Source organism: Haplochromis burtoni, unplaced genomic scaffold (assembly GCF_018398535.1).
Source record: "Haplochromis burtoni strain Fernald_Lab_line unplaced genomic scaffold, NCSU_Asbu1 Contig_93, whole genome shotgun sequence".
NCBI lineage: Eukaryota > Metazoa > Chordata > Actinopteri > Cichliformes > Cichlidae > Haplochromis > Haplochromis burtoni.
The window spans coordinates 1847709-1865343 of record NW_024582454.1 but is presented as its reverse complement, the minus strand read 5'-3'; the positions used below and the strand labels follow the sequence as shown (position 1 = coordinate 1865343).

At 40.5% G+C, this 17635-nt stretch overlaps 2 protein-coding genes across 2 annotated transcripts; one reads left to right on the top strand and one right to left on the bottom strand.

The window, feature by feature from the left end:
- Positions 1–1926: 1926 nt before the first annotated feature.
- Positions 1927–6895, bottom strand: exoc8 (exocyst complex component 8). The gene is made up of 4 exons (XM_005930489.3): positions 5609–6895; positions 4380–4633; positions 3699–3947; positions 1927–3303 (listed from the first exon to the last, which is right to left on the bottom strand). Exons 1-4 carry the CDS (start codon positions 6759–6761, stop codon positions 2899–2901), a joined length of 2061 nt encoding a protein of 686 aa, XP_005930551.1. The 5' UTR covers positions 6762–6895; the 3' UTR covers positions 1927–2898.
- Positions 6896–7125: 230 nt separating this feature from the next.
- On the top strand, positions 7126–14418 carry sprtn (SprT-like N-terminal domain). Its single transcript, XM_005930488.3, has 5 exons — positions 7126–7987; positions 8120–8219; positions 8422–8550; positions 9841–10123; positions 10886–14418. The coding sequence occupies exons 1-5, from the start codon at positions 7656–7658 to the stop codon at positions 11917–11919; spliced, it is 1878 nt and encodes a 625-aa protein (XP_005930550.3). The 5' UTR covers positions 7126–7655; the 3' UTR covers positions 11920–14418.
- The last annotated feature ends 3217 nt before the right edge of the window (positions 14419–17635 follow it).

The window sequence follows — 17635 nt, the reverse complement described above, 5'->3', positions numbered from 1 at the left end:
CTCAATCGCATCTAAAAATATCAGCTGTCATGTTTCCGTTGACTCTGTGACTGTTGGGAAACAGTGCCACCAGACCGGCTTTATTGCAGGAGGAAGAGCAGTCAAACAGATTTATGTTCACTGATGTTTCTTGAACACTTTGTCACTGTTGGATTTTAGGATGTTGCCCAGAAACTAATGTTTAACACTTAAACTGTTGAGCTGTGTTCATAAACGGTTCGACTGCCAAAACTTGATCCAAGAAGCTCAAAAACTGAGTTATAATAAAATCAACTATATTTTAATTTAATCCCCCCTAATTCTAACGGCCACAAGAGGGCAATGTAGCGTAACCCAATGATCAACTCATTTTTTTTTTGGTTTAATTTAGTTTACATGCCATAAGGCTTTAGTTTTGCATAACCACAGAAAAATAGATACAGCTGACATAAATCCAGCCCTTCTATGTATCCATTAAGAAAATCAATCCTTTTTGACCTCCACTAAGTGTATCAAATAAGGTAGAATGGGGTCATATAGAAAAATCATGACTGGTCTGGCAAATACTAGTCTGACATGAGGATTATTAAACTACCTGCACCACACATTTCACAGTTATCAGCATGTTGAAACTGCAGAAATCTTTTGGAGGTGAACAACAGCTGCTGCCTGATGCCTTGGAGCTACAAGTTTGAAAACAGCAGACACACCTAGTATGCAGTATATATCGACATCTATATAACATGGCACTACAGAGGTATATATATTCAAATGGCTGGGGCTGTGCAGAAAAATGATTAGTCCTTTGAATCTTAATGTACTGAATAGTATTTCTTTTAATAGAGAAAGAGATTTGATTCGAACATGATCTAAAAATGGCAGCAAAGACCACAGAGGGATTTATTAATGTAGTAACTGTGAGCCTTTTCTATTAAAGCAGGCTCACACCAACTAATGTTAAATATTTGTTACATTAATCTGCTTTACATTATTATATGCTAATGGGTACCATTATTATTACCTAAACTTGTGTTTTTCACAAGACTCCCAGCAAACAGTTTTACAGTTTTACATGAAAAGTAAAACCGTTTGCTGTAAGGAAAGGTTGCTGATAGGGAGCGCTTCTTTTATGCACCATGGACAAAAAAGGAAAAGATGAAACACTGCTGAGTTATTGAGCAAACATGCCAGCCAAAATTAGAAGATGAGAAAATACACCATACCGTGTTGCACTCAGTTTCACTTAGTACAGCAAGAACAACACTTCGTTCATTTCATTTCTGTTTTACAATTCATGTTAAGATACTTTTCCCCCCCAGTGACACACCATCTGCTTCTTTTAGATGCTTTACTTTATTGTTACAATGAAAATGTTATGCAGATAAATTGTATTCCTTCATAGCAGAAGTAAAATGCTTCTGTGTTGTGAATCTCTACCATGAAAACAGCACTCAGTTTTGCATCTGGGAGACAGACACCCTCTCTACTTTAATGCTTGGGCTTAAACTTTTCCTTTAGGGTTACGGTCGGTTGGACGCTGGGTGGGGGGGGCTTCCCATGATGCACTGAGCGTTTCTTCTTCACGTGTCTCCTTTCACTCTCTGTGTCCTTATACACCACTACTGGATTTAATCATTACTTATTATTCATCTCTAGCTCTCTCTCCTAGTCTGCCTTTTGTCCGGTCTCTCTGCTCTTTCTCTCCCCATCACACCAGTGGCAGCAGATGGCGCCAGAGGTTTCTTCCTGTTGAATGGGAGATTTTTCTTCCCACTGTTGCCAAGTGCTTGCTCACAGGAGGTTGTGGGATTGTTGGGGTTTCTTTCTAATATTGTAGGGTCTTTAACTTGAAACAGAAACGGCCTTGGGCCAACTGTTGTTGTGAATTAATGATATATAAATAAAACTGAAATGAATTAAACATCTTCATCATTGATAAAATGAGGACTCTGTGCATAATGATCTTTATTCATTTCCGTGTGTTATTTTTGAATAACAGAAAACATTTAGCAGTGCATTTCACTTCAGTCATCCCTTTTAATCAAGTCCTTGTGTGCTTGAATACTTTAGTGTCTAATAACGGTCGAATAAGTAGCCTCAAAATGAAACTTTCAAATAAAATGATCTTTAGCCATCATGGTAATTATAGTGTGTTTGTCTGATCAATAGATTCATCAGCCTCACACAAACATTGCACCTCTTTCAGAAGAGCTTAGTCTCCTTAGTTATCACGTGTCAATAATCACTGTTAATACATTATGCATTTTGAGTTTAGCTGTTGGTTATTTTTTTATGCATGTAAAACATTTGCAAAGTTACAAAAGTTTAGGATAATGCAGGTTATTTTCTCCCACTGCCTGGAGCACATCATTTGTGATCCAGGTTTTCATCTGTGATTTATCTGTATCAGATTAGTGCAACACCTTAGCTATTGGCTAGTGTGACCTGCCCTTAAAAAGAACAAACAGCTGCCTTGTTTCCAGTTCTGGTTGAAATGTGTGTGGGTTTTCTTACTGAGTGTTGTGTCTCTATTTGTAAGGTTATGGCAAGAAAACCATTTCTCATTTTGACTGGATAGGCTGATAAATCAAAGCAGGCTGGACTTTATTTGGAGCCAGTATGAGAAAAATATTGAGGAAAAAATATTGAGAAAAAAATTCTGATGAACCACTAAAACTAAAAACCTATAAATGATTATAATATGGGCACTTTAAGCTGTCTTATTCCAGTGCTATTGTGACTCTTTTCCGTGATGTATCCAGTGATTTCCTGTCCTGCAGCATAAAAACAACCAAAGGTGCTATGTTTATTTCTAAATTGGGAGTTGAAATTGCAAGAACAGCCATTTAGAGAGTGTGTAGGTGTTTCATGGCCGCCATTCTTGCGCCTCAATTCAAGCCACAGAAGTTTCTGTCGGTCTCAGACCACGGATGTGGTGCTCTCGGGGTTGATTCGTACCGGCCTCGTGCTCTTCCTGAGGTCCTGCAGCTGCTTGGCCGGCTTCCCCACGCTCTCCTCAAACCTCCGCTCAACCACCGGCAGCACGGTGTCGTGGAGGAAGGAGGCATTCTGCATGACAAAGGCTTTCTTCTCAGGGTCCTGCTCACAGCGGAGGCTGTAGTCTACGTGCTGTACGGCCACCAGGATGATCTCCCTCAGGCTCTCCAGCAGCACCATGTGCAGCTCAGGGAAGTAGAGCTTCAGGCCTTCCTCTAAGAAGCTCATCATCTGCTTGGTGAAGGCCACGACGGTATAGCTCAGGTTCACCCAGCAGTCATCACCTGTGTACTGCTCAAAGTTAATGCCACAACTGCGCATCTCATCCTGCACAAAGATAAATATGTTAATGTTGCAGCAGGTAAAGGAAAACAGTGATTTGTGGCAGCTTTCATATGAAATCCTCAGCATTTGTTGTAACAGAAGCTCTAAGCACACAAGCCAAAATCCCTGCCTCCAGAAATTACAACATAATTAAGCATGCAAAACCCCCAAAATATGAAATTATATAAAAAGGAGCTTTAAAGGTTCACAGTGGAAAAATTTCAACAGTTGAATCATTTAAGCAGATTAATACCAGATTATCAAAGCTTTGCTTTCTGTTGCTCAATTTAGGAGGTTCTTGGTTAAAAACAATTAAACAATCAACAATTGAAGAAAACAAAAGACTGAGTGAGAAACCATAAGAACCAAGAGACAAAACAGAAATAATTCAGATCCACCTTAAGTTTAGCCAAAGCCTCAGGAGTCATGAGGTTCATCCTCCTCCACATCTCCTCAGAGTTTCTGTGTTTCGTGGCCTCGATGATAATATCTTTGTAGCTCTGGAGCGCTGCCTTGATGTCTTTGACCAGCAGGGACTGCAGGGTGAAGGTCAGGTCCAGGCCGATCTCGGTGAGCTGCTGACAATGTTCTTTAGCCACTTTAACGCACTCTGCTGCTGTGGACAGGCTCTCCTTACTGTCGAACACCTAGCAACGAGGAAATAAAAAAAAATGTACTTTATTAAGAAAACCATACAACCATAAATTTTAACTTGAATGGCATGCTCTGGCTGCCATTTAAGAGATCCTCTTGTGTTGCAGCAATGCTTTTCAGTTCTTTGCCCTTCTCAGATGGCTTTTTTTATTACTAAAACAACTCAACTTTTTTTATACACCTGAGATCCAGAAGCTTATCCTCTGTATACCAAAACACATTGTTGGTTATTTGCATATTTTAAACCATTAATACCTAAGAACACCACCGGAACACACAAATATTGCATCATGTCTCAGTAGCTTAGTATGTTTTTAGCTATAAACAATACAGAATATACAAATGATAGATGTTACATATCTTCTAATCATAGGGGACGTACCTATTACTCATTTTAGGGTTTTATCATCTGACATTTTAACTACCTGCTTGCTGAAGGCGTCCACAAACATCCTCATGGCTGATCTGGACCAGACCACGAAGGCAGAATAGCAGCCTGTGTTCCCGGCAAAGTCCATCTGAAATTCCTTGGCCGTCTCCAGCAGGCTGGTGAAGAATATGTTGCAGAGTTTGTGGATGTAGAGCAGCGTGGCTCCTTCGATGCGAAGCTGCCGTATAGCAGTCTGCACTGCAGCAGCGCGGTTCTTCAGAAAGAGCTCACAGGCTTTGGTGGACTGGCCTGAAACACAGATGACTGTGTGATGAGACAGTACAGATGTTCATGGCAATTACATTGTATTTTTGCAAATACATGCAAACTGTGATGCATTATGGGAATCTGAGGGCCTTTATATTTATGACTGTAAATGTACAACATGTGTAGCTATTTCTCAGCTGATTCTGGTACGTTTTTAGTATATGTCTTGAAACCTATTAAGCTTAATGGGGGAAAAAAGTAAACTGGATGGCAAACTCTCCTTGAATACATAAAGAATACCTGGGAGTGTAGTGACAGGAGACAAAATGTTCTCTCTCTTTCCTTTTGATTGAGTTTTAAAAGAGGTTTATACCCTTCATACTCCTGCTAAAGGATAATGTTTTGCCCGAAAAAGGTCAAGTACTGAAAAATTGCAAATAAACATGTTTTTGCAAATCAGTCAGTGTGTGGGAGTCTGTTTGCAAAACTCGGGCATAATTAAAAATGGATCCACTCGAAGCTGTTCTGCACCAAAGCAAAATACAAATTTCTAAGGTTTTATAACATTCGGTCATTCAAGAACAGTTCTGACAAAAAATAAATAGTAAACTATATATAAACTATCATGAGGTTAGTTCTCTTAGTGCTCTGAATAGCAAAGTTATTTTCTTAATTAAGTAGTTTGAGAATATTCACCTTGACTGAAGATGAGGGGAAAAACAGTGAATACATACAGATCACCGCAAGCACAGCTTATTTGTCTGAAAATTACACTTTAACTGCATCCAAGGTCGAACTCGGACAACAAGCAATTTGAAAGTCAAGTCCATGCAAATGATGGAAGAGAATGAGCTAAACTCCCTGAATAATGAACAGTGAATTGTGGAAACCCTGTGAGAGGGCTGAGCACATCCTTACTGTGAATACACTGAATATAAAGTGAGATCATAGCAGACAGGTGTTATTTGTTTTGGTGATGTGTGCAAGCTTGTTATTTTTGATTAAAAAAAAAAGGACCTAGTCTGATGAGCTGGGAAACAGCCCGCCGGGTTGCTTTAGGACCGCCACGAAGTGACCGATCTGGAGACAACTCAAACACCAGGACCTCTGTCAGCTGCCGCACACGTTCATCCACCTTCCCCCTAAGCTCTTTAACCTTCGGGGTGACAGGCTGATCTCTGAGATACTCATTGAGCTTGTCCAGCAGGTCAACAGCACCCTCGAAGTCTCTCTGGGCAATGCACACATCCAGATCCTCTGGCAGCTCCTGGATCCACTCAAGGCTAAGATTCACGCTCTCCTCACCATCAACCGTGCCTTCATCATCATCCATATCAAAAGGATTGGTGGATACCTCAGCTCTAACAGGAGAAGTGGGGACCTCCTCCTCCTTCTTATGCCTGTCTTTGGAGACTTTGTTTTTCTTGGTTTCATCTAGGATCTCCAACCACTCTTTCTTAACTTTGCTGTTCTCTGCCTGGAAGATGCGGCTGTCTGGAAACATTAGGATCTTGAACATGTCCTTCATTGGTGGGTTGTCTTTCACGTTAACCACAGCAAAGCTCTCCAGGTCATACAGAGCGTTGTATTTATACTTAACCGTGCCACGGCGGTTAGGCAGCCAGGTGGCAATCAGCAGACAGTCATTCATCAGGAAAGCGTGCACCTTCTGAATGGGGGACATGTTGTCAACATCAAACTCTGCAAGGTCCCCATTGTAGATAAGGTGCCTGCCTGGGGTGTCCATGATGTTTTTAACCCCTTCCACTTTCTCCAGCAGTGAGGTGAGGGTCCTCTGCTTCACCTCCTCAGTCTCTTTGGGAAAAGCTGCCTGCATCTCTTTAGACGTCTCATCCTTATCTGTGGACAGCAGGGCCTGAGTGATACTCTCCATGATGCTCTTCTGTTCAGTCAGGATGTGGCTCAGCTGGTACATTTCGCTCTCCAGATAGGAAATCTCTTTGGCTGTTTCGATGAACTGTCTGTAATTCTTGTAAACATTTTTCTTCAGATTTTGAGCCGTTTCGTCGGCAAGGTTTTGGATTTTTTGTCGGTGCTCCTGCAAATCCCTGTCGCCATCGGACTGCTGTGACAGCTGCTTGACGTAATTTTGCGGGTCGAAATTGGGCGATTCGAGCTGCTTCCGTAGTCGGTTCCCCGTTTCCGACATCTTTTGCCGTGTAACTGTTTACTTATTGAGATAAATTGTTGAGAAAATGTAGAAAAAACTGGACAGAGAAACAGTTCATCGAGGATCCTTCGTTCATATCCGCTTGTAGCCTAAACAGGAAGTTGACACCCTGGAACGTCACGGGATACAAAAAAATAATAAAACAATTTAAAAAAATCTAAATGATCATAGGTCGTTCATAATGGGTCTTATATTTATTTTTTAATATAATTTAACATATGTTAATGATTTATATTAGAAAGCCGTGTTGCTTTTATTTATTTAACTGGCGGAAACTACTTGAAATGAACAACACTACAGTTCCCATAATCCATTGCAAAGACGTTGCTTGACTACATAATCGAGTTTATGGTAGTTAGGCAAAACTAAACCGGATATAGCATTTTATGATTGAAAGAATGTTCCATTTTAGAAAAAAAATATTAGTAGATGCTACAGAACGCATATGCAGATAGTTTGATATTTTAAACTTATACATCAAAACAACAAAGAAAATAGCCATATTGAAAACAGGCTTTTACTTAAAACTTACTTAGTCGTTTAAAACTACTTAATTGTTTTACTTTGAAACCCGTACCGGAATTTATTTTGTCCTATTGTGACAGACTTGACACACGGATCTTCGCACTAGCTTTGGTCTGACGGTTAGTAATATGAAAATGTCACTGAAAATTTCATGACAGAAGTTACATGACAGAAAGTATTTGGACGTATTGGTAATCTGTCAGACTACATTTTAGGACGACGTAATGCTACCGCCTGTTTGAGACCTGTACAAACTGCATTAGCTAGTTGGCGCTGACAAGCTAACTAAAAACAAATAACATAACAACAAATATCATCAAAACAACCACAAAACTTTTCTCTCTTGTCATGGATGAGGATTTCCTGCTCGCTATTCGGCTGCAGGAGCAGTTTGATCAGGAATACCAGGCTTTATTATCTTCATCAAGTGGTACTGTAGATGATAGTTTCGGGCAGAGCAGTAAGAAACGGAGAGTGGAGGTAGCTGGAGGTGGTAGCGGTGTTGTTCCCTACTGGAAACCGAATCCCCAGCTTGAGAGGCCAATGTCCATTGTGGACGAGTCCTGGGAGATGCTTGACCCTAACCCCGACGTCAGGGCTATGTTTCTGGAGTTCAATGACATGTTCTTCTGGGGTAAACTTAGCGGTGTGGAGGTGAAGTGGAGCTCGAGAATGACGTTGTAAGTCATGCATGTTTTTGTTCTTGTTAACTCCCCCAAAGTTGTCTACACAATAACACCTTTGATTTTTGTGCGGGATTTGGTTTTGCATGTCTGTAATGTGTCCTGCTCCTCTTTTTTTTTCTCTCTTAGGTGTGCTGGAGTTTGTTCTTATGAGGGTCGAGGTGGACTGTGTTCAATCAGGCTGAGTGAGCCTCTGCTGAAGCTTAGACCCAGAAAAGACCTGGTAGAGGTGAGGTCGACCTGAACACCATTCACATCAGAAACACTGGGAAAGAGCTTGTTGTAGGGGATGAAATTTATACATCTATCATTTTACCTTCCTAACCCCAGCAGTGAATGTGTGACAGTGTGATAGATTAGAGCTTGTAATCCTTGTAAAAGAGGACAATTTTCATGTTCTTAATCAGTTTATTTTTCCCTGGTTGCCACAGACCCTTCTCCATGAAATGATTCACGCGCTCCTGTTTGTGACACAAAATAACCGGGACAGAGATGGCCACGGACCTGAGTTCTGCAAACACATGAACCGGATCAACAAAGCCAGTGGGACCAAGATCACTGTAAGTGTATGTTCTTGAGCATTGAACTGGTAGTCCCATAAGAGACATTTTCAAACTTATTCTGTTTTGTGGACCACGTATACATACAAACCTTCAAATTTACAGTTGTATTCAGAAGTTTACATATAGTCATCATGGGCTTGAATGTCATGGGAATTTGGGGCTTTTAATGATTTGTTTGAACTGCTGTTCAGGGTGCAGTGATTGAACAGCAAAGTAATCAAGAAACATTTGAATTCATTTAGGATTTTCTCTAATCCACACTGGATCAAAACTGCATATAGGCCCAAATCTAAACATACAATCCCACTCTTATTTGGTTAAATGTTCCTTAGCAATTTGCACCCTGAACAGATGTTTTTGGTAGCCATTAACAAGCTTCTGGTGTAATTCTGGCTGGATATTTGATCACTCCTGTTGGCATTTAAAACTCACTTCCTCTCATCTCAGGATGATAGTTTGGGTCTTTTTCCAGACCCTGCCAAAGCAGTGACACATGCAAAGTTGTGAAAATCTAAGATGGAGAGTTATCTAAGTGTCTTGGCCTTTCGTATTGCTCTGAGTATTGGTCAGTCCAGCGAGTCCTGGCAAAGAAAAATTACCATTTGGAGCGAATCGTGATCACTAACAAGAAGTTAGTACATTTATTAAAAGTTAAAAGACATTGTAGAACCTCCACCAGCAATTATTAAAATATTTAAGTGAATGCATGTATATATTTGAGCCTGACACTGTGGGGATTAGAGGAAATCCAAAATAAATTCAAACTTTGACATCCACTTCTTGTTTTTGAATGCTGTACCATTATTCCATCCTGAAGAGACAACAGAAATCAGTAAAAGCTCAAAATTACATGCATTCATGTCTTCGTTCATTTTCATGCTGGATTTTTATTTTAGAAAACCTTCAATTGTTAATGCTTCTACAGCAATTTTTTGTAAACCCATTCACTGGGGTGGCTGTAGCTCAGGAGGTAGAGCAGGTCACTGCTGATTGGAAGCTTGGTGGTTCGATCCCTGCCTCCTCCAGTCTGCATATCAAGTATCCTTGGGCAAGACACTTACCCCAAGTTGCTCCCATCGGAATCTCAGTATCGAGATGGTGCTTGTGAGAATGGGTGTGATTGGGTGAATGTGGCATGTTGTATAGAGCGCTTTGAGTACTCCGGGAGAGTAGAAAAGCTGTAAGAATCAGTCAATTTACCAGTCTATTGGGCTGGATTGGTCATGTTTGGCATCCATGCCCATTTTCATAAACTTATGTCTTCCCATCTTTCCTTTCTTTCATCAGATCTACCACAGCTTCCACGATGAGGTTGATGTGTACCGGCAGCACTGGTGGCGGTGTGATGGGCCCTGCCAGAAGCGTAAACCCTACTTTGGCTACGTGAAGAGGGCCATGAATAGAGCTCCTTCTTCTCTGGACCCTTGGTGGGAGGATCACCAGAGAACATGTGGTGGCACATACACCAAAATCAAGGAGCCTGAAGGATATGGCAAAAAATGCAAAAAAAACAGCAAGACCTCAGAGAAGAAGGCCACAGGAAGTGGCAAGCCTTCAAGTACGACTACAGGTAACATGCCCGTACACGCCTGTGTATTAAGCTTTAAAACATTGTACCAACAAACAAGAAAATCTTGTTCATATTTCAAACATTTTAAACCTCAATGAAAAATGTTCTTAATTTTCTGTGACAGCCTCAAAACAACAGTCATGTCATGCTTTTATGCCTGACCGCTTTTAACCGTGAATAGATTGTTTCCACTGAGTAACTTGAGCATGTAAAATCAATTTAAATCAAATGACCCCCTGCTACAGAACATGCAAGAAATATAAAGAATGGTATTTACTGAATTGGCCCCTCAGAGACTCTAGGCTTACCCACTGGACAGCTTTGGAAACATTAAGTGTGTAATTACTACACAATTAATAATAATTAATTGTCGCCCTATGACAGCTGGGATAGGCTCCAGCGCCCCCCGCGACCCTGAAAAGGATAAACGGAAGCGAATGGATGGATGGATGGAATAATAATAGTAATAATAATAATATTATTAACTTCTTTACACTTTCAGAAAAAGGAGTTTCACTGGTTAGGCGCACTTAAGATCAAAGTGGACTGTATGTGGTTCATAGTGTGAAAGGAGTATGACACCCCTGATTTAGAGCATCTAAATGAACTGACTTTATTGTCAGAAACTCTGGTCTTGTATATAAAAAGATATAATATAAGAACTGAAATTAAAGAAAAAGCAAACCACGTCCACTTGAACTAAGTTACTGGATTTAAATACATTGCATGGCTGACTCTAAATTGTATCATTTCCTGTCCCAGGTTCTGGATCACAGGATATAAGGAACATCATCCCATTTAGTGGGAAAGGCTTCATCCTTGGGGGGAAGTCTCAGGACTCAACGTCTTCCTTGCCATCTCCCAGGCCACCTCCCAGGCCACCACTTCCTGTTGTGAAAACACCATTGTCCAACCCTGTCCCCTCCCCAAAGAAGTTCTTCACGCCATCGTCCCCGACTAAAAGTGTCTCCTCTCCTGTTCACTCTAACAAGACCAATGGGATTTCCAACACTTTTACCTCAGTCAGACCATCCACTTCCATGGGGAAAAAGCCACCTGTAAAGAGGTCTGTCGGCAACGCGAGCCACTTTGTCAACATAAACGGTTCACCAGTGAAAATGCCAAAATCCCAGAGCAGTAGTAGCAGCCAAGGAGGAGATAAGATCAAACAGAGTTCCATTGACGACCTTTTTAATAGCACAAGCCTCAGGAAGTCAGAGACCAAAAGAGACTCACTGATATCACCAAAGTCTTCCACAAATGCTGCTTCTGCCTCCTCTATATTTCAAAAACAACAAAATAATCATTTGACTTCCTCTCCCAGCACGCCCAGTCCCAGCCCTGACATAACAAACCATTCCAAGGTCTCATCTGTAGTTACAACCGGATCCCAGGGTAGCACTTCAAGACCTGTACAGTCCAAGTATTTTACTAATTCTGACAGTGACAGCACATCAGCGGCTGTGGGTAGGAATCAGACGCCAAGACAGAGGGCGTGGGATGACCGCAGCAGCTCTGCCAGCATCTTTGACTTCTTCCAGAAGACCTTAGGCAGCGATTCAGCAACATCGAAGGAATCAATTAAGGCAAAATCACCAGAAGTGCTGCAGAGAACTACCAGTGCCACCACCACACCCTCCTCTTCTGCTTCTCTGCAGTCCTCAGCAGGACTGCACAGTGTTGCCTCCTCTTCTTCATCCTCCTCCTCCTTTGCAGTGATGGTCTGTTGTCCAGTGTGCCAAGCAAAGATCCAGGAGTCAAAGATCAATGAGCATCTTGATTCCTGCCTCTCTTGAATAAGGAGGTGATAACTTTTAGAAAGTCAGAATAAGTTTGATGTTGCACTAAAACTTCTTAACTTTGGATGTTCAATAAAATTTTATCCTTGTTTGTTCAGTAAGACGTGGCATAGTGATTTTAATGATTTTTTTCTTTCTATCACACTATGATTACTTCTGCGATTTCACTGCATGACTTTATGTCTGCTGTAACAAAATTCCTCACTGAACTGGACTGCATTAGAAAACTATGACAGCAGTGTTTTGCGGAAGAACGTCAGTGTGATATTACCGGTTATGGTTTGAATTCAGAAACCGTTTTGTCTTAGCCTGCAAAACCTATTTTTGTCTCCTCTGGAAGTGGATATTATTGATTTGTGGTTCCTGCAGTGGGATGTACCCCCACCCCCCAAACCTCAGGTCTGCATCTGCTGCCCTTCAGACAACAGGAGACGCCGTCTGTTCTCTGCTGATCTGATCTGTAGGAGTCAGGTTTCGCACTTACTAGCTATTTATTTCTGCAGGTCATCACATTTGCACTGCACCCAGCCTTCGGGGTCAGGTGGTGCAAGGACATTTGAATTTACTCAGTAAAACACTTCACCAGTGATATCCTCAGTACAAGAAATACTTGGATGACTAAAACATTACAGATTTCTACCTGAATATTTTATTCATCTGTTTGGGTTTTAATTGCCAAGTAAAATATTTTTATTGGTCTGTTTGACTGAATATTTCAGTGTGGAGTGAATTCAATGCCAGTATTCAACGGTTGTCTTGTGTAATGATTAAATATCCAGAAGAAAGTGGTCAAAATCTAAACTTTGTACCCTTTGAGCTAAATGCTTATCAGGAATATTCTGTGCTTTTAGCACTGTGCTAACATATACTGATTAGCAGTAAACAATACAGATGAGATGTGATGTATTATTTGCTTGATGATCAAGTGATGAGAAGACTAGATTAGTGTCTAGACTTAAGCCTGTATTTGGACATTGACTATAAAATGCAGTCAATTTCTTTATGAATTTTCAAGATTTTTCAGTGAAAACAAGAAAAGAAAAGTTTAATCATGTTAAGGTAGCAGAAACATAAACCAAACCTTACAGGCTTCCCCACAGAAACCACTGAAGACCAATTTATGTGTCAACAAGTCAATATTTAATCAAGCATGTCTTAGAGTAAATCATAGATTTAACCTGATAGTTGTTTCCTCAGCCTACATCAGACAAATGTCCTTTTGACCATTATTATATTAAGATCGCCAGTGAAAATGTTTTAGTTTTGTAAGACTAACATTATTTACTTAAATGCAGTTTACTTCAGATCACTTTAACCATCTGATCAAAAGTACTCTGGATAGTTTGGGTTTTTTTAAATAGCACAAACGCTTTAGTCATACTCAAGAGAGAGAACGGGAGACAGACAAGTGGGTGTAGCAGAGCTGGTGGGTAAGCAGAAAAACGGAGAAGAGGATGGGGGCAGAGGTCAGGCAGCGTGAGGCCAGCTGCTGATCATGACTACGCCCTCCTGTTCCTGCAGGAAAGACTGGAGCAATGCCAGGGGCGTCAACAAAGCATGTCGGCAGCAGCATGTCAATTACCTCAGTCTGCTGCTGCAGCTTTAATTGCCATCTGGCTCCACAGGCACAGAGGAAATACTGTTGGGAAAAAGGCAAGGGTGGATTTTATATTTGATTCTCAAAAAACTACTATGCTTAAATATCTAAAATCTTGTACTTGAATGCACAACAGCTTCTACTGAAAAATACGGTAAACTCTATTCATTGGGGTGAAGTTTGTTATTGCCAAATTACAGCTGACACTAAAAACACCACTGAAGATGCAACTCTATGCTTTTAGCTATGTAAAAATGATAAAGAAAATATACAGTAGTTCAAACCAGACCAACCAACCAGAATCAAGAAGAAAGGCAATTTAAGCAACTTTGGATGTGGTGCCAGATGGTCTGGTCTGAGTAATTCAGAAACTGTTTATTTACGGGGATTTTCCCACACAACCATCTGAAGAGTTTATAGAGAATGGTTAGAAAAAGAGAAAATATCCAGTGGCAGAAATGCTTTGTTGATAACAGACATAAAAGGAACATGATTCAAGCTGATGTGAAGGCAAGATTATCTCAAATATGTTGTTTCAACCAAGATATGCAGAAAAGCATCTGTGAACATGCAAGACATCCAACTTTGAGTGGTGACAGTAACAAAAAACCACACTGTGCACCACTCACGTCAGCTAAGACATGAGTCTTAGCTGACATAAGTGGCACAGGGTCACCAACAGAGGACAGGAAAAACATTGCCGGTTCTGATGAGACTTGGTTTCTGCTGTAAGATTCAGATGGTAGGGTCAGAATTTGGCATAAACAACATGAAATCGTGGCTCAATCCTACTTTCAGACTGCTTCTGGTAATGTAAAGGCGTGGGCAATTTCTGGGCGCATGACGCCTATTTCCAGCAGGATAACATCAAATGGCCTGGAATCTGATGTGGCAGAATGGGAGATCTGCAGCATGGACGTACACCTGACAAACCCGGAACAACTCTGACACTATCGTGTCAATATGGACCAAAATCTCAGAGGAACGTTTCGGGCACCTTGTTGAATCTGTGCCATGAAGAATCAAAGCAGTTCTAAAGACAAAAGAGGGTCCAACCCAGAACTAGCACGGTGTACCTAATAAGGTTAAGGTGATCTAATACTTGCTTACAGTCCTTTCAGCACTGTCTTGTTTTCTTGTTAAATCCTTCTTAAATATGATTCTTTGAGTGTTTATATATAATGAAAATCTACTGATATATACAAATATCAAGATCTTTTACATTGAACTCAAAAAAACAGAAGCGTGCAAATGTTACAACCCATAAATACACGAAACTATACAACAGTTTTAGCTGCTTGTATATACTGCTGGTTTAAAGACACTTTTGGAATTTGGTCTGATTTTTAAGTTTGTTTTATTTTATCCTTAAAAGTGGATTTGCCAACTGCAGTGTAGGGGTTATGGAAGATCTGAAAGCAGCACTAAGAAGTCATATTAGATTCACTGTTTCCTGTCTTTGTTAGAACAGAAAGAGGCTGTTTAATCACTCTAGCAGCTCCAGAACAGGAGGATGAAGTGTAAACAAAGCTCAGCTGTGGTATTATCCGACCAGCCTTTGAGTTTTTATTGCTATTTATTGCTAATGTGGCTTCCAAACCTTTTATAATTGTGTGTGTTGTGTGTGTGTGTTTAATTTATAATACCACTGTGTAGAATATTGCCACTGCAGTTACTATAATTCGGTCTGATTCCATTCCCGTTTGTCACAGGGAGGAAACAGTCACCCCCGTCCACCGCAGAGGGCCTCTGAGCAGAGGAAAAATCCATGACAGCAGTTGTTAGTCCAGGCCAGCCCTCTTTCCTGAACTTCTGTACATTGACACGCTATAGGGAGCTGAATTCCTGCAAACACACCCCCACACACACGCACATTATTTCCTTTCAGGTCTGTTGTTTCTCCCTGACAGTGATGCATTCCAGACAAGCTCCAAGTTCAGTGCAATGTCACTCTGTTGGCTGCTGTTTGTTTAAGAGCTATTGTTTCATGTAGAGGTGCAAGTAATCCCTCTGCAGAAATCAAATCTGTTTAAACTTACTCTTGAACTGCTGTTTTAACAGCTTTTGCCATTTCATCAACTGTCACTTAGAACTTCTGTGGTTAAAAATATTTCATAATCTCAGCAGTGACAGCTTGTCCAATGTTCTGAAATGTACCTGTTTCCGAGTTAAATACACTCTTTTAATATATTTCTATTCTTCATGATGCTAATCTTTCTAGTGTAGGGACACATGAGTATCTTAATAAGTTAATTTCTTAATGTTTTCAAATATATCGCATACATTAATATATAATATATATATTGTATTGTATACCTACACTGACTGCTCGGTCTAGCAGGCGCAAAACACCAGCAAAACACCAGGTAGACCGAGCAGTCAGCTAAGACTGCAAGACTAGGCTGACCAAGCTGTGCACTCTAAGTACAAGATCCATAGGGTTCTGGGGTCTATCACACCAGGCAAGACCCCAGGTGCAGGCAGTGTAAAGATGCCCCTGAGACAATTCAGCACATAACAGAAGGATGCAAAATGATAGCAGCCAGGGCATACATGGAACACCATTACCAGAGGAATAGACTGCCATATATCTGTGTGTGTGTGTGTGTGTGTGTGTGTGTGTGTGTGTGTGTGTGTGTGTGTGTGTGTGTGTGTGTGTGTGTGTGTGTGTGTGTGCATGAAATGTATGTATTTGTTAAGCTTAACTAATTTCCTCAATAACAGTTGTTTTAGCGATTTATTGCATAATATCTCATATAGACACAGACCGATATACAAAATGCTTGAAATCTACAAAGAAAAATACAACTGAAAATTTTGAGGGAAAAAAGAAACAGAATAAAGCTCCTTTGGTAGCTTTTGTGCTGCCAGCAGTGAGCTCAACATAAGCTGATATCTTTAGACCACTATTAGCTGGATCCAGTAAATGACGCAAACTCATTGTGCTTTTCGAAAGGCAGATTAACACCACCCTGCTAGGGTTACATGCCTCCCTAGGGGGTTGCAATCATATGCCTAATCCTTTGATCTCAAGAGGTAGTGATGATGATGATGGTGCTGCTGCTGCTGGTGGGAGCTTATAGAAGGACCTGTCTGTTTATAAAAACCCTGGACAAAACAGATTGTCCTTGATTGGTCTAAAAGGCTAAACCGTACAGCTGTGAACGATCAGCTGATGGCTAATTGTTGTAAGAGCAGGGTTTCGGGGAGGAGGACAATGAGGACAAGGTTTTCACAAAGACATCCTGTGTTGTCTCAAAGTTATTAAATATGAATATACAAATATGAAGCCTGATTTAATGGCTCTTAGCTTTCTTATAGCCTCAGTTTCCTGTTCTTAGCTAACAGTAGTGGCACCTGGTGTGGTCTTCTGCTACTGTAGCTCACCTGCTTCAAAAATTTGGCATTTTGTACATTCAGAGATGCTCTTCTGCATACTTTGATTGTAAGAAGTAATTAATGGAGTTTGAGTTGCTGTCTTTCTATGAGCTCCGTTCAGCTTATCTATGCTCCTCAGACTTTGACATCAATAAGACAGATTCACTCAGAGAACTGCAGCTCACTGGATATTTTTCTTTTTTGGAGATGGTTTTGAGGGAAAATACCAGTCAGCAGGCAGTTTCTGAAAAACCCAGAACAGCCTGTCTGACACCAATAACCATTCCACATCCAAAGTTACTTAAATTGCTTTTCTCACACATTATGATGCTTTATTTAGCCAGCTTTAATTTGTCACATTTTTAACAAGGATGTATGAATATTAGAAGGATCTAAAAATTGTGTTTGTTTACTTATTTGTTCCCATTCTCCTGGTTATTTTTAATGATGTCCTCCATGCAGGGCTTAATATACTGGGAGTAGCGAATTCACATAGGTCTTTCATCTTACCTCGGCTACTAAATGTTATATGTTATAAACGAACATAAGGCTGATATCAGTCATTGTCACAAAACTTGAAGCAGAAAATATTTCTAAAAAATGTTTAATCTAAAGTAACTGTCGGGTCTATCAAAATACTTTCAAATTTAGCATACTTTGAATAGTTTTGAAAGTAAATGTGTAGCAGAACGTTAGAACCTCATACATATTCACTTTTTGTGCTATACAACGTGCCAA